This window comes from Rhinatrema bivittatum, chromosome 13 (assembly GCF_901001135.1).
Source record: "Rhinatrema bivittatum chromosome 13, aRhiBiv1.1, whole genome shotgun sequence".
Classification (NCBI taxonomy): Eukaryota; Metazoa; Chordata; class Amphibia; order Gymnophiona; family Rhinatrematidae; genus Rhinatrema; species Rhinatrema bivittatum.
Window position 1 is genome coordinate 61,167,985 of NC_042627.1, and position 26,687 is coordinate 61,194,671.

Here is a 26,687-nt window from a genome sequence, read left to right on the forward strand (position 1 = left end):
TAGGCTACCATGATTATGGATAGTGAACAGGGGGGGAGGAAGGGACATGGGGGGGATATACAGTTTAATGATATTTCCATTAATATTTCAATATGACTGTACTGTGATTTCCATCACCTGCTTTGCATTGTATCAATAAAAACTTTAAAATGAAAAATATATATATATATAATAAAAGCAGCAAGAGATGGGGTGGGTAGGTGAAGGGAAGGGCAGGGTGGGAACAGATAGGACCAATGTTTTCTCTGTCCTTTCAAGCTAGCCTTCAATTATACATTATAGCTGATCATTTGTCTCCATGGATCGACAGCTACTGGGCAACTTTAGCAGTCCCTTTCCAAAAATTCTATACCTCCTTTTACATTTTGATGTTATAGGCTTAAAAATAAATTTTGATTTGCCAAAATTTAACAGATCATACACTTACACATTACTCTCTAACTAATAGAAACACAGGCTTTTATTCCTTTGCAACAGCAGATATGTCTCAAAATGTTCGTGGGAATTATCCCAAATATTTTGGGGGTAAGAAGGTACGGAAGAAATCTGTATGAAAAAAAAAAAATAGTTTTCAAGGTCCTGCAACAAAAAAAAATGCATACAAAATTATGTGTATTATCCTGACCCTTCATATACATTGTGAGAAACCTCTCCTACAGCTCTGCTTCGTAAGTACCGCCATTCTGAAAGGCAGTTACATCTTTTTACAGCTCTCTCTGACGAAACCACAGCCTCTTATTTCTGCTTTGACATCTGACAAGGCTTTCTTTTTCTTTTTTTTTTTTAAGACAGCATATACTTTCACCACCCACACTATTCAGAAGCCTGAGCAGCTCTTTATTTAGGATACGGTATAGATTAATTTTGTGCAATTTTCCAGTGAATTTCCTACTATTTAATCAGTGTGAGATTTTTTAAGAAGTGGGGAATGCTGTCAGTTTGTGCTTTTAAAAGAAATGTATTCCTGGTTTGACCTGGTATTAAGGCTTGACAAATTGATTTTGATAATAAAAGCTGCAAAAGCATTTTAACCCTGCTTGCATGTGTTTAAGCAATAACTTATATTGTATGTGCAGTCTTGTTTAAAAGTTATCGTCTTATGGTGCTTTAAATGTCTCTAAAACTCACAATTCATTTATCATCCAACTTCAATTCATATATTTTTTTATTTTAAAGTATTTATGAAATATGTTGCAAAACATTTTTACACAGCAGTTTTACAAACATTTCACCTGAGCTATAGCAGATTTTATATATGAAGTGTGCTCTCCTGCTCTGTGCCAGTATGTTAAAATTAAATAAAAAGGGAACACTGGTTTAGCCCATCAAATTTAAAATTAGCTAAAAGAAATAGTCTGGCAGGGATGACACACTGAGAAGTCTCTACCCAACTATCTGGTTGTTTTGCTTCTGTTTACTTCACCATAGCAAACTATACCCTCATTAATGATTTATTACTAAACACAGCTAACTTTTGGCCTTTTACATCAAAGATAATCTTCAGTTTAATCGTCTCTTTGACCCCGAAACCCCCAGCAGCATGGCACAATCATGACTACAGCAGGGATGCTTAGAGAGAAGCAAAACCAGCAGGAAAAAAAAAAAAAAAAAAAGAGGGTGGGGGAGGAGTTAATGCCACTGTGCAAGTCACTGTCGAGATCTCACATAGGATAGTGCGGCCAATTTTGGAGGCTGTGGAGGCCATCCAGAGAAAGGCAAGCAAATTGGGATGGGATCTGTGCCAAAAGCCACAGGAGATGAGATGTCAGTACTTAAATATACATTCCTTGAAGGAGATCTGCACAAGTCACAGAAACAAAAATGGCTAAGCAGGCATCAACCACAACAATGGTAAAACAAAAGCATACAAATAAGTGGTTTGCCATTTCTATAGCAAAAAATGTTTTAAACAATTAAACAAAGCAGGTTTGTTTCTTTAGAAATAATTGTCTTTAATTTTATTTCCACAATTTCTATTCCGCTGATCCACCAATCACAGTGGATTACTGTCAACATATATAGCATAACAAAACAAAATTTTGTTTGTTTTTCTTGCTTTGTTCATGGCTCTGTTTTGATTTTTAGCTTTACGTGCATGGTGACCGACCTTGGATCATTTTGACCTGAGGCAGCCTTTGATTATGTCAAACAGGGCCCATTGTTGGGACTGTAATAGAAGAATATGGGTTAATGATAAATAAGGGAGCTTTGGAAAACATTCAACAACTAAAGGAATAGATTGTGGATTTGTTTTACCAGGAACATTGGGAAAATGATGAAGCCATTCACTTCCTTGAGTCTTTGGACTGTGCTGAAGCATGAACTTCAGATCTGGTTTTTCATCAAGTGGATAAACAAATCTTTTTGATGCTAAGTTTTGAAACAAATGATTTCCATTTCCTTTGTCTTTTCTTTTTTTTTTTTGTTTATAGATTTTATCAGCTATAAAGCATGCACAAAAAGGCACAAAAATAATTCAAAAAATTCACGACACAACATGAACCAAAGTATAAAATATATCAGCTAAAGTCTTCCTTAAAGAGGAGTGCCTTGCATTGCTTTCAAAAAGCGACAGAATCATCCATTGTTTTAAGAGATTAGAGCATTCTATTGTTCCAAGCAATTACAGCATGGAATCATCCATTATTCCAAGAGATTACAGCATGGAATCATCCATTGTTCCAAGCGATTACAGCATGGAATGACCAAAACAGAGGATCACTATTTTCTTTATCATGAACGTAACATTCTTTGGAACTTAGAGAAAAGCTTGTTGAGAGAAGCAAAGGGGCTTAACAGGAGAGTATAAGTGAATGTAATCAAAAAGATGGATGGGAGCAGAGGTGTGAATAATGCTCATGAGTTCAAATCCCTGTAATTAGTCTTGCTGCTGTATTTCGAACAAGCTGAAACCTCCACAATTGGTATTTAGGATGTCCAGAAAATATCGAGTTACAATAATCTAAATGTGTTAAAACTACAGCTTGAGTTAAAGTAGATTCAGATTACTTTACTGGCATGACAATTTTATACGTGTTACCAAGGTAGTATATATAATGATTAAAATACACATTGCACCAAATCGCTCACAAAACAGCCTGAACAATAATGACAGTAAACAAGGAAATGCAATGAACATTTGAACAATGAAAACCTCTGGTTTGCCGCCACCTGACCCACCTTTTTCCACAATAACCCTACATAAACCCTGAAGCCCATCCTCCCTACCACCCCCACCCCCCAACCAACATCCACTCCACAGGCATCCACGCACACACACACTTTATGGATCCCCCTCCCCCCCTTGAACTGCCCAGTCAGACGTGTACCCATTCGCCCGTAAGTCATCCTGCATATTTTTAGGCATTGTCAACACAAAGGCCGCCCAACAAGCACAATAAACCTTATCCGGGCTTCGGCGGCCCAACAGAAAGTCCATTCGTTCCAGTTGTACCATTTCAGCCATGCGCCGGACCCAAGCTGTAAAGCTGCTTGACGTTACCAATAAAAATACTATTCTGATAAAAAAAAATACACATTGCACTTGAATCAGAGGGAGAAGAAAGGAACCTGAACAGTACCTGCATTTCTGCCTCAAAAAATACATACATACATACTTCCTCTCGTCAGCATTCTCTACCTGGTTATTGTTACTTTCCCCAGCTATACTTTTTAACTCCAGCCAGAGAAAAGCTGCACCAGCACTTTAAAGCTATAGAAATAGTGCAAATAAAAGCTCCCTGGGCTGAATACCAACACTTCACTGTTGAGGACACAGAGCTTGGCCCCCATCCCCTCTATGGGGACATCACCAAGCCCGACATGCCCTGATATGAGTGGGTTCGCAGGTGGATTCTGCTTAGCAGGTCACATCTAAAGGCACGTCCCTTTGATTGTCCTTTCAAGCAAAACTTTAAGCAAATTCAAAGGAGGGACCACAGGACTATCCTTGGACAGGTTAGTTAACTATTCAAAATGTATAATTATCCTTGGCAGGATTAAGAGCAGGGGATGCACAAGGTATTGTTAGCTTTTCTGGTGTATCTGGTAGAGTTGGTACAAGACCTGAAAATGTGTGGGGAGGCTGGTAGGAATGGGTTACCAGGAGGTGATTTTATTCCAATAGTGTTAGGAATGGGACACTATTATGCACGCGACAGCTCCCTTGGAGAAGGAACCAATTCTTGCTGCACCCGATGATGGTACCTATGCAAACTCAGAAATGATTACAATGGGATGAGAATTTAGTGAACAGATATTTAAATGCATGGTCAGTAGTAAGTAAAAAAGGCTTCCTATAGCCCAGAGAATTAATTTCAAAATATTATTGTAGTATTTTGAATTCTTCACACCTCTGCTCCCATCCATCTTTTTGTTTATCCACTTGATGAAAAACCAGATCTGAAGTTCATGTTATATTTGATTTGATAGTAGAAAGAAAATTAGACATCCTTTGTTGAATGGAATCGTGGCATAGTGATGTAGATAGGAGTTTAAATGAGCTGGGTCCCACCTGGTTTTACATACGAGTAATGCTCTAGGAAAGAGAACAAGATGAGGTGTTAATAGTATATAGGTCGGGCCGCTGCTGAGGGAAGCTGAGTCGAGCTGCTCTGCACTCCAATTATCTTAAGTTTTTCTTTTCTTGTTGAATTTGTTGAAAATGCCTCACAAGAGGAAGGGTAAGGTTAGAGTCTTTCCTCCTGACCTACCTGGCCTGTCTGGGCAGAGAGTTATAACAGACTTCGCGATCCTTGGTGCTCAGTCGGGGGTGCCAAACGCCGCTGCGGATATCTCGAAAGGAGCGGGAATCTCGCTAGGCGAAATTACTCTGAGCCCCCCCGATCCCCGTGCGCCGCTGTGTAGCTCTCCACTTGCTGATGCTGGTGGGACTGTGTTTGTCGACCCAAGTTTGGCCGGGCGAACGCAGAGTGGAGGAACCACCAACAACACAGGAGCAGGGACAGGAGTGTTTGCCCTGCCAAACCCAGAGTTTGGGTGAGAGAGACTCCAGAGAAGGGAAACCTTGGGACGGATGTCGAATTGCCAGGAACATCGGGCGTGAGGCCCCGACGGGAGGAGGTAGGAACTGACACTCTTTTGCCCTGGGAGTTTAAAAAGCCAGCGGAAATTACATTAGAGTCATTTTGGGACCTAATGATTGTTAATGCCCGGACCCTCAGAGAACAGTCTCAGCAGATGGGGGAGTATTGATAAAAGAATGGACGCGGTGGAAAAAGAACAGAAGGATAAATTTTATGAGCAAGCTGTGGTTATTCAAGATATTTCAGATAAAATCAAACAGGTTCAAGATTTAAACACCTCTCTTATGAAGGATCGAATAATATCTCAGAGAAGAATCGAATCGATTGAAAATCACCTGCGATGCATGAATATAAGAGTGGTCAACTTTCCAAAAGTAATGGGAGAACTTGCAATGGTGACTTTTAAAAGATACTTAGCTGAGACTCTAAAGATCCCTGTAGAATCTCAACCTTCTTTAAAGAAAGTATTATTTTTGCCTACAAGAAGAGATTCTTCTCAATTGCCTCATGAGGATAACAGGGTTGATTTAGCAAACTTAACTGAGTATCTAGAAAATTCAAATATGGAAGTGATAGAAAGGGCAGTTCTCTTTGTTTCTTTTTTCACGGAACCAGAAAGGACACAGATAATGAAAGCATATTTTCAAAATATTAATACTCCCTTTATGGGAGCCTTAGTTAGGGTCTATCCAGACCTGTCTAGGGCTACCCAACAGCGGAGGAAAATGTTTATTACCATGCGCCCCGAGGTTTTGGCTAAGGGGGCAAGTTTCCTTTTAAGACTTCCATGTAAATGTGTTATAAAGTATGTGGGTAATACCTATTTATTCTTTATGCCTGAGCAACTGAGACAGTTCCTGAAGGAGGGACATAACCTATAGTTAAGGGGATATATTGTAAATGGAGGCCTAAACAGCAGCAAAAGGGTATATGATTTCCTGTGTTTCTCCTTTCTCCCTCCCCCCCATTTACCAACGAAAACACAGTTGAAAGTTTAAAATTATTAGTGCATGTGTATATATTGGTCAATTACATATGGATGTGGATACATTTCCTGATAATTGTTTCTGTATTCCTTACAAGTTTTTCTTGTTATAATTTTGAAAATAAATAAAATATAAATTTAAAAAAAAAAAATAGTATATAGGTCAAGTTTGGCCGTATCAACTTTTAGTTACAATTTTTGCCTGGGTTGTGACGGACTAGTCCTAAAGACATGTCTCATGATCACTTTGTATAATCTACCGTCCTCCAGGTCAAAGAGCAAATTCTTACTCAATTTACAGAATTAATAGCAGGATTGTATCTCACCTTGAAAAATTCTATAGTGATATGTGACTAATATACATGCAGATGAATCTCCCCAAAAATGTGTTAAATTATCTGTGTTCTTCTCACTGGATTTTCCAATCCATGAGACAAGGCGCACTTTAGATTTGCTGTTTGTTCCAGAATGCTGGGTGAAGGGAGGTCTGCTTGCCGACAAACATGACTACAAGATTCCCTGGTCAGATCATCTAATGATGCAGTTTAAAATAAAAATCTCTTTGTAGAGTTTGTTTTTGCTCAAACCGCAAGGAAAATGTGTATAGGAGTTTAATTGATAAAGAAAGGTTTGAAAGTCACAATAAGCAAAATTCTTCTCCCATGGAACAATTGGCTATTACTCTACTTACTACTTGAACAGTTTTACTCATCAACATCTCAAACTTTAGACGTGATAGCACCTTTACAATATGGGGAGAATTCTTAAAGCCCGGCGCGTACCAAAACTGGGAGATACACGCAGAAGTGGGGCCGGCATGCGCCATGCAGATTTTAAAAAGGCGCCTGCGTGTACCTCCCGGTACGCACACTCAAATTTTTCTGGAAAAGGGGGTGGGGTGTGGGCGTGGTCTGGATGGGGAATGGATGTTCCAGGATTTATGAATGAAACCAGCACGTAAATACTTATGCATACAAGCGTGTGCCGGGGTGCCCTACCATGCAACTTTACTTCTGCTACGGATGGTGGGTAAGTCCTGAAACAAAACCAAAAAAAAAATTAGGCTAATTAGCAGGGTTTTAAGGGTAGGGGCCAACAGGGTAAAAAGGAGGCTAATTAGAGAGGTTAGGAAGTTCTATCCTTTACCTGGGCGAACTGGGAACAAACTGGTAATTTTGTCAGCGTGCGCATCTATTAAAATCCCCCCACTTACTCGGTAGAGGCAGCATTTGCGCACACATGCATGCGTCCATATAAAATTGTGCACACATGTATGCGCGTTCAGCCTATTTTATACAATGCACACATATATTCATGTATGTTATAACCAAACCTTTGCTCTTCATAAAATCCTTGAGCTCCCCATCTGATCCTTGCCCCTTTTGGGTGATTAAAAATCTTAGACATATTTTTGACGACTCAATAGCAAATATAGTTAATGCATCATTGACAGACGGCAGGGTCCCAGCAATTTTAAAAAGAACAATGTATGCACCTGGTAGTAAAAAAAAAAAAAAAAATTCATCCTGTCCAAGATCTGACTGGATTAGCTAATTATGGTCGTATATCGAACTTACCTTCGTTAGCAAAAATAATAGGAAAAAAAAAAAAAGTTTATTACATCAGTTGCAAAATTTTTTTGGATGAAATGAATATACTAGATAAACATCAGCATGGCTTTAGAAAGGGCCACATAGTAGAGAGACCTTAGTAAATCAATAACAGACTACTTGTTCTGCCAAATGGATAGTGGAAGTTCCGTTGTCATGCTGATTTTTTTTTTTTTAATTTAGATTTATATTCTGCTTTTCGCACTTTTTTCAGCGCTTCAAAGTGGATTACATTCAGGTACTGTAGGTATTTCCCTATCCTCAGAGGGCTTACAATCTAAGGGCCTCATCTTCTAACGTATCGCAGGCCTGCGATACTTTAGAAGATGAGGGGCGGGGGGCCAAAATGGGGGGGCGGGCCTGCGCTAGACAGCAGCGATCGTACCGTCGTGGTGCGATCGCTGCCGGTTTCGCACCCAATAGCGCCACCATAGGAGGTGTAGCTATTGGGAGTGAAATAGGCAGCGAAAAGGCACCTACCTTTTCGCTGTCTGCGGCGTTGGTGCAGAGTCGGCCCCGGTGACGCCCTGACTCCTCCTCTTCCGGGGCCGACTCCGCCCCCATCCTGGTATCACGTGCGAGCGGCTTGGAAAATGAGGCCCTAAGTTTGTACCTGAGGCAACGGAGGGTAAAGTCCTTTGCCCAAGGTCACGAGGAGCGCCAGCAGGACTCAAACCCTGGTCTCCTGGTTTATAGCCCACTGCTCTAACCACTAGGTGTCTGCAGCTTTTGACATCAGCAGCCATGGCTTTTAAAATGGCTTGCATCAATAAGGGTAGGGGGAAGAGTTAAGATAGATTGGTTCATTCTTGTTTGACAGAATTCAACAGGTGAAAATAGGAGATGAATATTCAGAGGTGATGGCAGTAAAAACAGGGGTATCCCCAAGGGTCAGCACTATCTATCGTACCCTTCAATATATATCTGCATCCATTAGGGAAACAGACACAATCATTTGGCATAAGATGGAAAATTAATGCTGATGATATTCAGTTTGGCTATTGGAGAGAATATCATTCTAGCATTGCAGCGTATGGCTGATTGCATTTCACAAATTGACTCTTGGAAGAGAAATAGTAGTATGTCACTTAGTTTAAGAATAAACGGAAGTATTGTGGGTTGACCGTGATGAGATTCCAAAGCTCAGTGGTCTAACACTAAACAACAGTAATTAATGCATTCCTGATACACGTTCGAGATCTGGGTTTTGTTGTCGATTTCTCCTTTACCTTGCATCCCCAGAGTAATAAAATACTAAAAATGCATCTCTTTTTGTTAAATGTGTCTAGTGAGGTGTTTAAAATGTAATTTATCTAAGGCCAACTTCAGAACTGTGGTTCAGGCATAGATACTGAGTATACTTGATTACTGTAATGCATTATATAGGGGGATTACTGAAAGAACTGATACATGTGCTCCAGTTAATACAAAATGCAACTAGAATGATTACTGGCTGTATACAAGGTGAACACAACTGGTTACCAGTATCATTTAGAATACAAGTCAAGATATTGATGATGATGTACAAACTGCTTTATGAAGAAGAAGGTAGCCCTGAATATTTGAAAGACCTCCTCCAAAGATATCACTAGTAGATTGCTGCATTCTCCAGGGAAATCATTAATTTATCCCTTCATTCAAGGAGATTAAATTACAGGTGACTCATAGGCTCACAACAGAGAAAATTCACCTATTATGGAACACCTTGCCACAGGAATTAAAGGATGCATCAGAATTGTCAAATTTTAAAACGAAATTAAAAACATTTGTTTAAGCAGGCCCTTTTCTATCCTACCTTAAGTGAGTAGAATGAAGAGTTGGTACAAGCAGGGATTACATTTTAAATTTTATTTTACAACTGACATTGTTTTATTATTTCATGTGTTTAACTGTATGTTAATGATTATTGAATTGTGTGATGGCTACATGTTTTCTTGAAAGTGAATATTGATCTTTTATTTATTGTAATCCACAGAGGATAGCAGCAGTTTAATGTAGTAACATTTTTAAATAAATAAAAAAAGAAGAAAGGAAAAAATACAAAATAAGTGGAGAAAAATTTCAGGTTACAGAATATACAAACAGGGACAAAACTCAAGTTTTGGTGCTGTTCCACATTGTCCCTGGTCAGGTTTCATTTCTGGCCTGCTGACTCACGATGTTTGCTTGGTGATTTAAATTTTAACATCATTCTTTTCAATAACTCTTTATGAAGGATTTTTTTTGTTTAAAAAAATATATTTTTAGATGTGTATAGGTTGTTTGTATGCTTGTGTGTGGGGGTGTTGTGTCGTGCTTTCAGTTTATTTGAGCACTTACTTAATTGAAAGATTTATTTGATGAAATTTATTTAATAAAATAAAACAGTCAAAGAATTCAAAAGGGTCATGGGATAAACACTGTGGATCCCTCAATGTGGGCAGTGTAAAGGCTGCGTTTGCCTTCCCTCCCCCTCCCCGCCTCACACTTCCCACACATAGCGCACTTGCATGTCTTCATTCGAAAAGCAGATTTAATTGATTGGACAAAATTGGCCGCAGCCCATAGACATTGAATATACAGCAATTAGCAAGCATAACTATAACATCATCGCAACTATACAAAACTGCATAACAGATCACAACTAAATTAGTGACCAGCGAGCCCCCCCCCCCCCCCGCCCGCTTCTAAAAGTGGAAGGTATGAAAATCAGCTGAAGCGGGCTCACACCCCTTGGCCGTATAAGCCATGGAGCTGTCCTTTGACCCCTGGCCGTTAAAGCCATAGCGTTTGTTCTCATCGCCTCAGCATTTCCTGCTTCTTCCCTCTTGGCCGTTGAAGCGTCGAGGGACTGCACCAGATCTGTTAGGCCGCTTGCCCAGTCCGAACCGCCTGTTCGATCCTCCTAAATGCGGGGGGGGGGGGGGGGGGTTGTTGCTTGTGCCAGGCACCATGCTGCTCTACGCAACGCCAAGGGCTGCGACAGGGCCAGAAGATCTGGCCCTCTAATCTGGGTCTAGCTATCCTAATAAATGGGAGGGTGGGAGGGGATGAAGCCGCTCTACGCAACGCCAAGGGCTGCGACAGGGCCAGAAGATCTGGCCCTCTAATCTGGGTCTAGCTATCCTAATAAACGGGAGGGTGGGAGGGGATGAAGCTGCTCTACGCAACGCCAAGGGCTGCGACAGGGCCAGAAGATCTATCCCTCTAATCTGGGTCTAGCTATCCTAATAAACGGGAGGGTGGGAAGGGATGAAGCTGCTCTACGCAACGCCAAGGGCTGCGACAGGGCCAGAAGATCTGGCCCTCTAATCTGGGTCTAGCTATCCTAATAAACGGGAGGGTGGGAGGGGATGAAGCCGCTCTACGCAACGCCAAGGGCTGCGACAGGGCCAGAAGATCTGGCCCTCTAATCTGGGTCTAGCTATCCTAATAAACGGGAGGGTGGGAGGGGATGAAGCTGTTCTGCTCCGGTCGAAAAGGGAGGCCACCAGCGCTGGCTCTCCCTTTTCTACTCGCCTCCCCCTGCCCCTCCCCGCCCAGCCTTGCCTATCTTGCCTTACCCGCCCCCATTGTGCCCTGCTCCCTAACGGAGTCGCGGGGCTCTAAAGGCTAAAAGATGGAAATGAAGAAAAAAAGAGTGCTGGGGGGGAGGGGTATAGTGTGACTGCTGACGTTGGTGCTGTGCTGGCCCTTTCTGATTCCATTTTTTTTTTTTTTTAAACATTTAATTTGTATTCTTTTTCTAATCAGAGCCAGTGCAAGAGTATTAGACAACCTATGTGAATCTTACAGCTTTGTGCCTGGCCCTCTCCACACACAATTTAAAATTATGCATTTATAATACAAGATTTTACATGAAAAAGGGCCGTCAAAGCACAGTCTTTTGTAGAAAATATAACAGCACGTATATTTACATGCATAGCTGTGGTATCAACCAGAAAACCCTGCATAAAAGTCAAGACGACATTTGGAACATATACGGTATTAGGACTATTGTAACGTATATTACGTGTGGGCTTGTCCTCAGAAAGCCATGAGCAAAATAAACTACAATTACAATATAATAAACCTCCCATCCCAAAACAGCACTAATTGCTAGCACTCAGCTACAACCCTCCCTATGAAAATGTAGCACTGCAAATATTACAGCAGGCCCAAAAGCACCAATATCTCCTATTAGGAAAACAAAACAAGCTAAGCTGCTATAGATCCCTTCATAGAAAAGGCATGTTAGCAGAATACTTAACCTCACTCACACACGCAGAACACAGACAGATCCTCACCAAATACAGAATAAAGTGATCATAAAGTATAAATGGAAAAGTGCAGACAAAACCTGAACTGGAAACCGCAACAAGTCAGACTCCATATGTAAAGCAATGGAAAAACAGAATCTCCGCATTCCTCAGAAAACATCAAGCAATATAAAGCATCAATTATTATAGTAAACCCAAACTCCTAAAAAGAATATTTCAAAACAGCTGAACAGAATAATATCCATTAATTAAAAACTCATAATATATTTTTGTAAATTTCCCAAACACCAATAAAATATTTCAAAACATCATACAGATCAAATAAAACCTGATTAATTAAAATCAGTAAGAATTTAAAAAAAAAATCACCCGGTGGCTCGGCGAGTGTTATTTTTCCTAAGTCCCAAGAGGGGCTCCATGTCCCTGATATTGCCAGATATTACTGGGCTGCTCAACTTAAGCATTTGGTAGAGTGGCACATTACGAGGCAACCTAAGCAATGGGTACTACACCCGCAAGTTTAGTTGGGACAGACCCCACTATGTAACTTGTTGTGGCAGCCCAAAGGCTCCTGGCTGGTCAATCCTAGCGAAACCCTTCCCCCATCTTCCCTCCTTTCTTTGACATTATGGCACCAACTCAAGTCATGTCTAGTAGGGGGGCGGGAGTACCATGCTACTCCTGCCCCTACTATATACAAATAAAGTATTCCTGCCTGGTTACGAGAGTGCAGCATTTCAGGTGTGGAGACAGAGGGGGGGATCAAAAATTGGGAGCACATCTGGGGACCTTAGAGATTGTGGTCATTTAACGATCTACAACAAACATATGACTTACCCTCGTCCGATGCCTATTCCTATGCACAGCTTGCCCACTTTGCACAAGCCAACATGCTTATGTTGCATCTTAACATGGGTATGTCTAAATTCGAGAAGATCTGTCATAAAGCCAATGATTCTAAACAGGCTCTCTCCGTGACCTATCGGCTTTTAGCACCTCAAGAGGAGGTCAGTCCCGCTTTTCAGAAGGCCTGGGAAAAAGACCTACAGATTGATTGGACACCCCAACTTTGGAAGTCTATTTTTCGGAGTTTGGGTAAAGGGTACATTGCTACCTCCCTTATTGAAAACTCCTATAAATTGCTATATCGGTGGTATGTATGTCCTCTTCAACTACATAAATTTGCATCCCATGTTTCAGATAAATGTTGGCGGGCTTCTGCGGAGGTAGTCTCTTTTTTACATATGTGGTGGGGTTGCCCCGCTGTGCCAGGAGATATTCCAATGGCTGAAAGCAATGATTCCGGGATTAACTGTTCTCAACCCCATACATACTCTGTTGGGCGTCAAATTTCCAGGGATCTCAGTAGACCAGAATCGTTTGGCACATATTATCCTGACAGCCAGCAGATGCGAGTTAGCAAGGGCATGGAAATCATCATTAGTACCAACAAAAGCAGGCATACAACATAGAGAGTGGATAAAATATATTTATTGTCCCATATCACAGCTTATAAACATCATAACATACCTAAGTTTGAAAAGACTTGGCAAACCTATCAGTTATGGAAATCTACGCAAGAAGCACCTATCCCTGCAGTGTAGATCACTTCTCCTGGTTTTCATTACCTTTCCTCACTGGGCTCAGAATGTATTATGATCTCAGACTCCAGTGATGGCTCCCACACACACACTTAGGAGTATTAAGATACATTTGCTATATACATGAGGCAATGGGGGGGGAGGGGGGTGGGAGGGGAGGCCTAAGGATTTAAAACTATTGTTCGATTCTATCTTAAGAATGTGAATCTATTCCCATTCATTACCCATACTGTTGTGGGTTCTCGTGTTTATCCATACAGTAACAGTTGTTATATCGTCATGATATTGTTTATATTTCTTATATCCTATTCTGTTCTGTATCATGTTGGATTCAGTGTTTGCTTAATAAAAATCTTTAATTACAAAAAAAAAAAAAAAAAAATCACCCACTCCCTATACTTGGGAACTTTTGACTTCCGGTCACCATGAGATTGTTATGGATTAATGGGAGAAGAAGGAAGGTGCACAAATGACACTCATATATACACAAACATTCATTCTCATGCTCACACAGACACACACACAGACATACACAAATGTTCTTTCAAAGCTCCCGCATGCTCTCAGACACACATACACACACTGGATCCCTCTCTCTCAGACATACATACGCACAGGCTCCTTCTCTCTCAGGCACGCATACACATGCTGATTCCTGCTATCTCAAGCGCACACACACACACCCCCTCACTCAGGCTCCCTCTCTCTCTCTCGCACACACACCCGCATATCATACAAGCTCCATCTCTCTTTTTACAAATACACACTCACACAGGCTCCTCCTCTCCCTTGCATCCACACACTCACCCCTTCACACGGGCATCCTAACTCAGGCTCCAAATCACAGATACACGCTCACACGGTCTCCATCGTCTTTAGCCGCAAGTGGGATGGGCACCACAACAGTCCTAATTACAAAGTATACTATGTAATCGTACTATACTTCCTAGCCTAACAAGAACTTTGGGGTCAATTTCCAAAGGGTTCAGGCTCCTGTCTTTTTGAGTTAGGCTCCTAACTTGAACCTTTTGAAAGTGTACTAAGGATAAGGCCCTAAATTTAAGCTTCTAGTTTCATTAGGCCCCTAAATTTAGCATTCTAAAGTAGGTGGTTACAGCTGTGGAGTTAGGGCAGGAAAACAAAGTTAGGAGCTTAGCACTGATTTTCAGAACTAGGCACCTAATTTAGCAAAATGAATAGCAGTCCAACGTTTAGGACATTACATTTATTTGAGATTTCAGCTCAAAATTTAGGGTCCGAAATTCAGCTGAAAATAGGTTCCTAAATTTAGGTGCTCAGCTTTTTGTGAATATCGGCTTCTTAATATTAGCAACATAAAACTGTAAAAATGCTTGGCATTTAGAATACACAATTTTCAAAAAAGAAAACCCAAAATGTTTCTAAAGTATGTTTCATGCTTCAAATTTTCTAAGTATCATCACATCTGTCCAGCATCCAAATAGGTGATATGAGCAAAATGGATGGGCTTCGCTTGGCAGAGATATTTATCTGGCTAACCGTAGGACAGCCAAATAGCTGTTCTAGACTTATCCGGCTATCTAAGCTGAATATCAACACTTTTCTGGATAAGCAGCTCTGCCTCAGAATGCCCCCCTACCCCACCCCCTCCCTTATAGGGATAACTGTTTAGCTGGATAAACTGTTAGCCAGCTAAGTGGCAGCCAGTCAACAAGGCCGAATATTCAGACAGTGCCATTTAGCCAGCTAGGTGTAACTTAACAGACTGTGTGGCACTGAATATGACTCCAGAGTTAGAGAAATCCAGGGACAGGATTATGATTTTAGACTGATTAATTAGGTAAATGTGATCACATCACTTAAGGTTTCTTTTTGTACAGCACCTCCACGCTCACTCGTTGCATGGGTGTGAGAGGATTTGATATGGTACCAAATTAAATTCTGCATGTGTTTAACACTTTAAATATAATGCATTTGCATCTTCAAAATTCCTCTCTTAGGGTCCAATTTACTAAGCATTTTTCTCCTAGACATAAAATGGAAGAAACGCTTGAGTAAACAGGCCCCTTAGGTTGCTATTTCATGTGCATCACCTGATTTCACCCAATGGCATTGCATGTCCCTCAATCAACAAGCATATCAAATGTCTGCTTCCTACCTTAGCGCCATCCACACTGATAATCCGATAGCTATTTCTTGTGCTGTCATAGAAGTAAGAAACCGTTACAGCCTGCTTGCTTGCAGGAACCCAGTTCTTCTTGGTGGTGGGGTCAATTTGGAAGACATGAGCTCTTGTGGTAAAGATAGGCTGTTCTCTGCAATAAAGAGGGTGACAGATGAGCATGAGCTTGTGGAAAGCTGATATACAGCAGAAGCGCATTGATTACAACACATTGAAAACTAGACCTAATCTTACTGATAAGAGAGAGGAGTTTGGAGTGGAAAAGCAGCACACTTTAATTACTTTCACAGTCAGCATTCCAACACTCACTTTGCAATCTGCATCTATTCTTAGCTAAACCATATGCCAACAGTAGCAAAGCAATTTTAGGTCCCGTGATGCTACAGCAACGTGACAGCCTTAAAAACATCAGGACTCTTTTCTGCAAAGTGGCACATATAGAGTCTTTCAGTTAGATAACAAACAAGCATTCACATTTCTAATAGCTGGTGTGCTTTTCTAAATATAACAGTCTCCCACCATGCCAAAGAAAAAAAGGCCTGCAAATAATCGAGAGCACCAATATCGCACTCAAACTTTGCCATAAAATGCTCATAGTCAAAAGCAATGTGAAATTTTACAAATTACATTAAGTTATGATGGTTCCCAAAATGTGTGGGGGTACATTTGTCTACCTATAGATATAATGGGAACCCCTTTGGGATTACCATTGAATGGCTCTAGTTCCTAACCTGTTTTGAGCTAGGAGCAGTAGTTAGATAGTGGAGGGAGGGGTGCACCATACAGAATAGCATCTCCAGAGAGATTCCTGGAACAGCTGGTATAAAAGCATCCTGCATCTATACTCCTGGGGGAATTCTGCACAAAAACATTTAAAATTCTGCATACAAAAATTAAAAATTCTACACACAAAACAAAATTCTGCATACTTTATATTGGGTCAAAACAACAATATACATGACAGTCTTTAAGCAATTAATTTAAAATGTAATACAGAAAAAAGTTATTACTTAAAGATGCAGAGTTTTAAATATTTTTAAGTAGAATTTCCCTAGAAGTTCATTGTAAGAGTATCTCTTCCACCCTCTCTCCCTACTCCCCTGGCCAGTCACTTTGCCCTCTCAGGTCCCAACTTCTTCACCTTCCACTCTTTCCCCCCCTCTATCTCCACTCCCAAAGTTTGATCCCTCTCTCAATACTACTCCTCACACAGGCTCCCTCTGTCCTCCTCTCTCTCACACACAGGCTCCTTCTCTAGTGCACATACACACACATCCCCTCATACAGGATCTCTACTCTCTCATGCACACACACCCTCATACAAACCCCCCCCCCCCTCTTTCGTACATATACACACCCTCATACAGGCTCTCTCTCTCTCTTAGGAACACACAGCCACAGAGGTTCCCTTTCTCTCTCATGCGTACACCCTCACACAGGCTACCTATGTCCCTCTCACACACCCCTGCACACTGGTTCCATCTTTCTCACTCATGTCCCCTACAATAGGTTCCCTCTCTCACACACACACACACACATACATACATACCTTCACACAGGCTCTCTCTCTCTCACAAACAAGCACCCTCACATACACACAATCCCCTTTTCACACACCAGCTTCCAATCTCTCACACATATACACACCCCTTCACAATCTCCATATAGGCTCCCTCTCTCTGGCACCCATATCCCCTCACACATTCTCTCTCTCACCTCCCAGGCTGCAGTCTTACGCAAGCACACACACACACACACACACACTCTCATTGAGGCCTGCTCTATCTTTGCTGTGTTAACTATCAACAACAGAACCTCAGTTTCCCCTTTTCTTTGAAAGATCATAAACTACTAACCATCAAGGGAACGCCCTGATGCGTGGTTATGTGCGGTGGCTATATCTGGGATGACCACTCTGTAATCATCTCTTTGTACAGCCACCGTCTTTATTCTCAAAATAATTTTAATTCTTTTTTTTCTTTTTATTGATTAATTGTATGATTACTACATATCTAGACCTTGATTTTTCTCTCTCCTTGGTGGTCCGGTCGACCCTCTTAGAGCTCTTACACTTCTTATTGTTAATTCTTATCGATCTTTGTGCTATGGATGGATTCCTGCCACTTCTAATGACTTTTTTTCGTGGGTCAAAGCCGCCTGCCCACTTGTCTGCTTCAGGAAAGGCGTCGCGTCTAAGAATGATTTCGAAAGAAAAAATAAGTGTGTTTTAGAGTCCGTGAGACCACGCCGTGGTTACAACAAAAATATCTTCGAGATCCCTGAAGCAGACACGTGGGCAGGCAGCTTTGACCCATGAAAAAAAAAAGTCAATAGAAGTGGCAGGAATCCATCCATAGCACAAAGATCGATAAGAATTAACAATAAGAAGTGTAAGAGCTCTAAGAGGGTCAACCTGACCATCAGGGAGAGAGAAAAATCAAGGTCTAGATATGTAGTAACCATACAATTAATCAATAAAAAGAAAAAAAGAATTTAAAAAAAAGATTATTTTGAGAATAAAGACGGTGGCTGTACAAAGAGATGATTACAGAGTGGTCATGCCACATAACCACGCATCAGGGCGTTCCCTTGATGGTAATAGTTTATGATCTATCTTTGCTGTGAGCACACCTGGGCCGGCTTCATCTTCGCCATGAATGGGCTGGCATCCGGTCCTTCACTGCTGTGAGCGGGCTGATCGCCGCTCGCGGCACGCCAGGGCCTGCCAAATTCTCCACAGGTAGTGCTTGGAATTTACTACCGTATCAATCATGGCTAGCATTGTTTTAGCACCTCTCTAGCTTTTAAAGTTATTTTGGGAAGTAGAATACTTTCAGAAGAATGTTAACTTTTTTTTTTTTTTGATTGGAGTAAATAATGAACCAGGAAAGTAAGACCGTAGTTTCACCTTTATGAAAATGCATTACGTCCGTCTCCCTCCCTCCCGCTAACTGATGTGTTTTAAATTAAAAAAACAAAACAAAACATGATTTGAAATGTTGGAGGATCATTTTAGATAAATTCATTTGGCAGAGGAAAGTGGCTCCAGAGCCCCAGCACTGAGCTCGCTGCAGCCCAGCTGATACCTACCACCTGCTCGCCACATTCCTGCCTCACTGTCATGCAGGGGAATCTTTTTAGGCAAAAGCCCTGCTGCAGGATAAGATCGATCCTGCAGGGGAAGCAAGTGGAGGGCTTGGGCCTGAGTCCGGGTGGGACACTGGGGAAGGTGAGGTTGTGGGAGGGTTTAATCGAGGTGGATTGTTAAGGGTAGTAACTATGATAAATGTTTAGGTGGACAGACTTTTATTTCCCTTGTGAAAGGGTGGGCTGGTTTTGAGCTACGGTTCCAGACTGATGCATTTTTTAAATGTATTGATACACCTGTTTTTTTTAAGCTTTATTATGCATTCTTTTTATTATTGATGTATTGTTACTTTTTTGGATGTATCCGACTACTGTATCTGCATAAAAAGATAAGAATTTCCATACTGGGCCAGACTTAAGGGTCCATCAAGGCCACTATCCTGCTTCCAGCAGTGGCCAAGCCAGGTCACAATTATCTGACAGCATCCCAAATAGTAGGATGGTTTCCCTACCACAGATTTTCTAAAAAAATAAAAAAATAAATAAAATAATAATAAAATTACCATGGGCGGGGGAGGGACATGTGCACCAAACCTCTCTCCACATCTCCCTTTTAGCGTTGTGGTTCCATCTCAAAAATCCCTCCTTCCCTTTCCCCACCAGTCTGTCTCTGCTTCCTGGTCCATCCCAACCAGTCGTTCCCCCACCCCCCTCCCAATCAGTCCATCCTGTAAGTCACTCTCACCCCTCCACAGTCCATCTCCACCAATTTCTCTCTCTCCCTTCACCAATCCATCCCCAGTCTCTCCCTCTCTCTCAGTCCATCCCCACCAATCTCTCTCTTCCCCTTCACTAGCCCCCTTTTATCTCCTTTCACCGCTCCATCCCCACCAGTTTGTCTCTCTCCCTCCATGTCCCTCACTCTTTCCCTCCACTAGTGCAACTCCAGTCTGTCTCTCTCTCCCTCTCCATTCCCCCAGTTGCTCCAGCACGCATTACAAAAAGTCTAATTCCATAGGCGCTCCAAGTGTCTTTTTTTGCAGAGCTTTCTGGTTGGCACCACAGCAGTGCATTTAAATATAATATGCAGGTTGTAAGTGATATTTTTGCCTCAGAAGACTGTACTCTTGAATGTTCTTTTTCATGTAAAATTTGTTATAAATGCATAATTTGTGTGTGTGTCTGTAAAGGATGTGGGGGGGGGGGGGGGGGGGTGGCGGCGTGTGTGCCAGGCTGTAATGTTTGCTTAGGGCACCTAATACCCTTCCCTATCCATTGGTTCTGGGCGGGGAGGGGGGGGGGCTTATCAGTTTGTAAAAATATAGATTACAGGAGGGAGCTGGGCTTTATTTGCTGGGCCTGGGACAGGCGCTGAATGAATTGCGGAGGGGGGAGTAGCACAGTAATTTTTCACACACTGCAGCAAAAAACACTAGCACCGGCCCTGAGGAGGGAAAAAACCTGAGTTAATTGCAAATGAGAGCTGACGGCACCACAGTACAATACAGGCTATTTTTTGTTTGAGCTCTCAAAGCCCATAAGTAGCAGAAAACTGCTTGACAAAAAATAAATTAAAAAAAAAAAAAAAGAGAGAGCGCGCCAGATGTCAACAGGATGAATTCTAATGTCCCAGACAAAAGTCAACTGGCAGAATAAATCCATAAATAATCTGATTCTTTTTCAGTTGCGTTGCAGTAAACTACAGCTCCTCTTAGGAATTCTCCGCACTATGCATTAGATGACTTAAACTTATGTGCACTAGACCAGTGGTTCTCAACCTTTTTCCCCATCGTGACACACCTGACAGACCACGCTCATGTGCGACACACTGCTCATTACAATTCACAGCGGAAATAAAAAATAAAAGGTCCAGTATTATTTTTATTGTTAAGAATGACACAAGGGAAAAATAAAGTACTCTGTCTGAACAGAAATTACATAAATAGTAAACATCCCATACCAAAACACCAATTGCCAGCACTCAAACAGTAACTACTTTACCTAGGGCAACACTAAAAATATTATATTATACCAGGCCTTAAGACACCAATACACCTCCTATTAGGAAAATGGACCAAGCCAGGCTGCTATAGAGCCTACACAGAAACTACACGCCAGCAGAAAACCTCACCTCAGTCACATGTGCTGACCCTCACCTAACAAAGAACAGAAAGACCATAAAGCATAACTAGAAACATGCAGACAGAAACTGAACTGGAAACCGCAACAAGCCTGAGAGACTGTATGCAGTGTAACAAAGGAAAAAGAGAAACTCAAAACAAATCAAGAAATATAAAATCAATAGCAGTAAAACCATACTAACAAAAAAAACAGATTCTTTCAAAACAGCTGATGAATGGAATATCAAATAATTAAACACATATCAAAAGTGTCTAGATACCAATAAAATATTTCAAAATAGCATATACAAAGACCCAATAATGAAAAATGATTAAAAAAATGCTTTGCTCTGCATACCTGGGAATGTTTGATATCCAGGTGCCCTAAGATTGTTTTGAATTAGCAGGAGGTGGGATGGTTTGCAAGTTTCTCTTCTTTGGCACACACGAGCTCTCTCTCTCTCACTGGCCCTCAATCACACACATATACACATGCTCTCTCTCTCACTTACATAGGTTCTCAGTCATGCACATATACACATGCCTTTTCTCTCTCACTTATTTAGGCTCTTAATCATACATTTACACACATGCTGTCGTCTTTTCACACACACACATACGCTTTCAATCACACACAAACACAAGCTCTCTCTCACTTATTCACACATACACATGATCTCTCTCACTTACATATACAAGTTCTCAATTATCGCATAAACGTAAGTGTATCTCTCTCACACAAAGGATCTCAATCACACACACTTACACATATAGACACTCAATCACTCACATACATGCTGTCTCACACACATACACAGGATCTCAAACACATATGTTTGCTCACTCACTCTCTCTCCCACCAAACTAATGACAGCAGCAGCCTCCTCCACTTCCAGCCCTTGCGGCCTGGAGAAAGAAGTCCCCTTGGTCTGGGGGGCTGATGTTTGCTCCGCGCCTCTCTTCTTCGGGCTGATGCTGCCCGCACTAGCAATGGTCTCTTCTTCCCGCGTGTGCGGCTGCTGCATACCACTTCCTCTTCCAGGCCACGGGGGTGGTGGTGGGGGGGGGTGGTAGGAAGAAGAGACCATGCCGGTGCCGCTGACTCCAGCTGTCCTGCCAACGTTGGGCCCAAGCTTTCAGCATTTAAAGCCCGGGCGGAAGATGAGTTCCTATTTCACTGGAGCAGGGGGAGCAGCTGGGTCAGCGAGGGACCAGGAAGTGTGGCGACACACCGGGTGAGAACCGCTGCACTAGACGGAGGAGGAGCTCAGTGGGGACACACACCCCCCCCCCCATTTTAAACAAGAGTTCTTCCACTGTGTACACAGAGAAAACCTAACAAATTAGGCCCACTGACATTTAATTCCACAAAATCACATTTTAAGTGGCTATACTCACAGTGCAAGTTAAAAAAACAAAAAAACCTGCACCTCTTTAGAATTCAGCATCTGTTTTTGTGGTTAAAAGACATCATAATCCAGCAGAAGCACTATATATACTTTCAAGCCGGCTAAGAGCAGAGCCCCTCAGTGGAAAGTGAGAAGGGATTGAGGTAAAATGTGCAACTAGGACTGTGCGGGGATGAAAGCAGTGGGAGGCAGCCACCCAGTTAACAGAGCACTGTGTTCAGAAGATCTGTGAATTGGAAGCTGCTGAATAAGATCATTAAGTGACAAGGTTGCCGCCCCCTTGCCTCTACATTTTCTCCTTTTCCTTTCTTTAGAATGCAGTGGATTAGGGTAAACGCTTCCTCGCAGCCGTAGGGTTGTTTTTTTTTTTCCTACATTGCTTTAAATAGACCACAGAGGCTTCAAAACAGGAACAGATTTCTATAGACAAATAGCAAATGCCTCATATGTCCCTTTCTAAAGCCGTTCGAAGATGCATGAATTCATATTGCTGCTTTTCCAGGAAACACCGTATAAAAGTCGTGCAGTTGCCATGTTCGTTCACTTGAATGCACAGAAATAAAAGGTTAAAACAACCCGGGGTCAAGATGGCATCACAGTAAAGATTGTGTGCCTCAAGTGTTCCAGTCTCTCCACTCATTTTTTCCTATTATGTAAGCAATTTCATTTTTGTTAGAATGGTAAAGCGAAAAAGAAAGGTCCTCAGATTTACCTTGAGGTTTCCGTCACCTCGCCTCACCTCTAGCAGGGTGGATGGACTCCTTTGTGATGCACACACCATCAGGTTCCAGGTTTTGGCGTCACTGGGGTGTCACCATCTCTCTTTGACCTAAGTGATTCACTTAACCTCGAGGACAGAAGAGACTTTTCCCTGTGGACCCTTGCAGGTGGTCGAGGTTGTGGTGCTTCCTCCGTAGAGGCCTCAGATGCAGCCATCGGAGTGATGGAAGCAGTTGAGTCACGGTGTCAAGGAGCAAGCTCACCCGTAGGGTCGGTGCTACCTGTGCCTCTGGAGCATAGGGTGGGAGCCCCGGAGTTGTGTACACAGAGTTGGGTCAGCGTCCCAGAGAGGTTTTGAGCTGGCCAGACCGGCTCAGGTTACGCTAGGGGAGATCTGCAGTGACATCATGGAACTTGGGTAAGTCACCGACTGCACAAATTTCAGACTCTTGCAAAAAAGGAAAAAAAAAAAGAAGTGCGGCGTGAAACTCATTTGAAGGACTTTGATAAATGTTTGGGGGGAGGTCGAACAGCCGATTCACAAGCTGGAAGAGATTCACCAAGCGATTGTGAAGGATGATGTTAATCTGCGTGCTAAAACACATAATTTGGAAAATTCAATCAGATGGAGCATTTTGAGGTTCCTGAATTTTCCTAAAGTTCCTAATGTTTCTGCTTTAGGTGTATTTAAACGTTACATAACAAAAAGGAATATACATAAGGTGATACCTTTTTACATTTCTTGACTAGCTTGTGCAGTTAACATTCCCTTACTCAGGTCCAATACATTGAAATGTGGCTCATCACTGCAGCATAACGTTTTATTAGAAAAAAAAACAAAAGTATTTTTTTAAACTCCTTACGCAATGGAGCTAAATGCCAGTACTATATAAAAATGTACCTGATCTCCGAGTCAGCCAGTTTGAAAAACAGAACTTGGTTACTGTTACTATTCTATAGCTTAAAATTATGTAACAAATAAAAATGTTTTGGAACCACTGATCTGGTACAACCAGGAAATACACTTCTCCAATGCGACTTAGCATATGGGTGAAAACCTTCAGCGGGATAGCCGTGTTAGGCTGGTGTAGCAAAATTGGGAAGAGGTGGGTGGCACCTTATAGACTTAACTAATTTATTGAGGCATGAGCTTTCGAGGACAACTTCGTCAGATGCATGAAGTATAATTCAGGAGTTGGGTAAAATATATGTAGAGGGGGATGGGGTGGAGGATCAAGAACAACGAGAAAGGCAGTGTAGGGCGTCTCTCCCAATGATTGCCCCTTCCCTTGAAGGGTTATATTTATGTATTTTATTTTTACACATTTTACATTTTGAAACCCCCTCCCCATATATTATTCTGCAGCTAGATCGATTTCGGGTTCCTCCCCGCACGATCACATTCCCCACCCCCACCCCCGACTCTTGTCCCACTTGTCTGGAGAGTGAAATTTCTAACCATGGTCTTTAAAGCCACACATTGACTTCTACCACTCAGTATTCAATCTTCTATTTGACAATACATCCCAGGTCGTCAACTACGTTTTTCCTCTCAGCTGATATTAGATATCCTTAACTCAAAACAAATACGATTAACCATTCTTCTAAAAACAATTTTTTGGTTTAGCAGGTCCAAGCTTACGGAACTAATTACCCATGGCAATCAGATCAGAAAATGACTTTTGCTTCTTTTCCGGAAGCAGCTCAAATCCTCTCTTCTCCCAAGCTTTCCCAGGTCAGTGAGGGCTGGTAACTGGCACGATCTAGGCTCCAGGTGCTGTAACTTCTGTTTGGCAGATTCACTGCAGATTTATTGTGGGTTTCTATGCTGCTTTGCCTATTGTTTGGAATCTACCTTTTTAATTTTTTGTAACGTTTAATTCGTGTCCTGTACTTTTAGATATTTTGTTGATTGTTTGTATTTTGTGTTTATTGTTATTCTCTAAGATTTTCGGATTAGTGGACTACAAATTTTTTAAATAAATAAAATTAAATTTGTCTAGTAAAAGCACGTCAGAGATTTGACCCACGTACATGAAGGTGTGAGTTGCAGCAGAAATTTGGTTTATAATGAAATGTACTGGGACAGACTGTGCTCCAGGCAGCACGCACTTCCTAGCTAGATGCAAATAATTCACTTGTGCCTTTCTTTCACATAATAAAGAAAGGGTAAACGCAGAAAGAACATCTACTTTAAAAAAAAACCCACACGTGTTAAGACATAGACACCCATCCACGGATATCCCATTCAATCCATAAATGCCAGTGACACATAGCAAGGTCTGCGATAGTGTCATCAATAACTCTGTTGTCTACGAAGAGATGGAACTATAAAAATTAAAATTTCTTGTAGGCACATCCCATCCAAGCCTGAGGCCACTGAAAGAAAACAATTTAACTCCAAGTTTAAAGCAAAACACAGCTGAATTAGGCATGTATCTGAAAGGCCTGCAGTTGGACAGCGCCTTGACAATTGGCGTTAATGCTCACAAGTTAAAACAAAAAAACAAAACAGTGTGCTAATTCAGCCTGTACATCTAATACCATGTGTCCACAGTTTACATGCATGCTCTTTGTGTGTGCCTTTAAAAGAATCTGAGAGGAGACTTCAAGAGGCTGGGTGCTGCTGTCCTTACCCAACCGACATGACTAGCAGCCAATCTGAGCCGGTGAATTCAGGGGCGGCGCCAGAGATCATCACTGGGTGCTGGGACCATCTCTCCTTAGAGCTCAGATTTCGAAGAAGTGAGAAATTAAATTCAAAATCCAAATGGGAAAGGGGAGAGAGTGAGCACTGACACACCGGGAGACCGACAGAATGGACCTGATATGGGGGCAGCACTTTTAGCTTTTGATCCAGACAGGCCCACCCTTCAATTTAAACATGAGTGAAATAAATACTATAAACAAAACAAACCCACCCCCCCAGCTTATTTTATATTGTTAATGGTTTACAAGTAACATTAATGGCCAATTTTAATTATTGGACATGAAGTAGTTACAGAGAACAGTTGAGCTTTCAAATAATAAAGATGAAGGGGAGCATTTCAGAAGATATTGCTTGAGTCACAGGGACTGCGTGTTTTTCTCTCACTCTCTCCAAAGTGGGGAAAAAAAATAAGCTGGAAAACCACTGCTGTAGGCCACTGGATCAACTTGCTTTCTTCTTGCGAGACCTGCTGGTTGAGCATACACCACTATTTGATTACCATGTTTTTGCCAGCCATGTCTGAAGAAGAAAATCACTGGATAGACATAAATTAATGGGGCAAAGCCAACATGGATTTAGCAAAGGGAAGTCGTGTCTCACAAACCCGTTAAAAAATTATTTAACGGGTTAATAAATATGTGAAGGGAGAGTCAATTGATACAGTGTAATCTGGATTTCAAAAGGCATCTGACAAAGTCCACTATGAGAGACTCTTCAGGAAATTAAAACCTCATGGGTTAGGAGGCAATGTCCTATTGCGGATTGGTAACTCTGGAAACAGAGTAGGACTGAATGGTCAATTCTCTCAATGGTGGCATACCCCAAGGATCTGGCCAGTGCTTTTTAATATATTTATGAATGATCCAGAAAAGGAAGCGAGTGAGGTGACCAAATCTGCAGACGAAACTACGGTAAATTATTTGAAGTAGTTAAATCATGAGCTAATTGCGAGATAGACGGATTGGGTGTCTAACGGCTTGATGAAATGCAATGTGCCGAGT

At 41.7% G+C, this 26,687-nt stretch overlaps 1 protein-coding gene across 3 annotated transcripts in view; it reads right to left on the reverse strand.

Annotated features, from left to right (window-relative positions):
• The window catches only part of HOMER2 (homer scaffold protein 2), a 117,436-nt gene that overhangs the window by 56,523 nt on the left and 34,226 nt on the right, over positions 1–26,687 (reverse strand). For all 3 annotated transcript variants that reach the window (XM_029575247.1, XM_029575246.1, XM_029575248.1), the window contains exon 2: positions 15,617–15,773. In XM_029575247.1, coding sequence (XP_029431107.1) covers positions 15,617–15,773 — 157 coding nt within the window. The remainder of the gene's footprint in view (positions 1–15,616; positions 15,774–26,687) is intronic.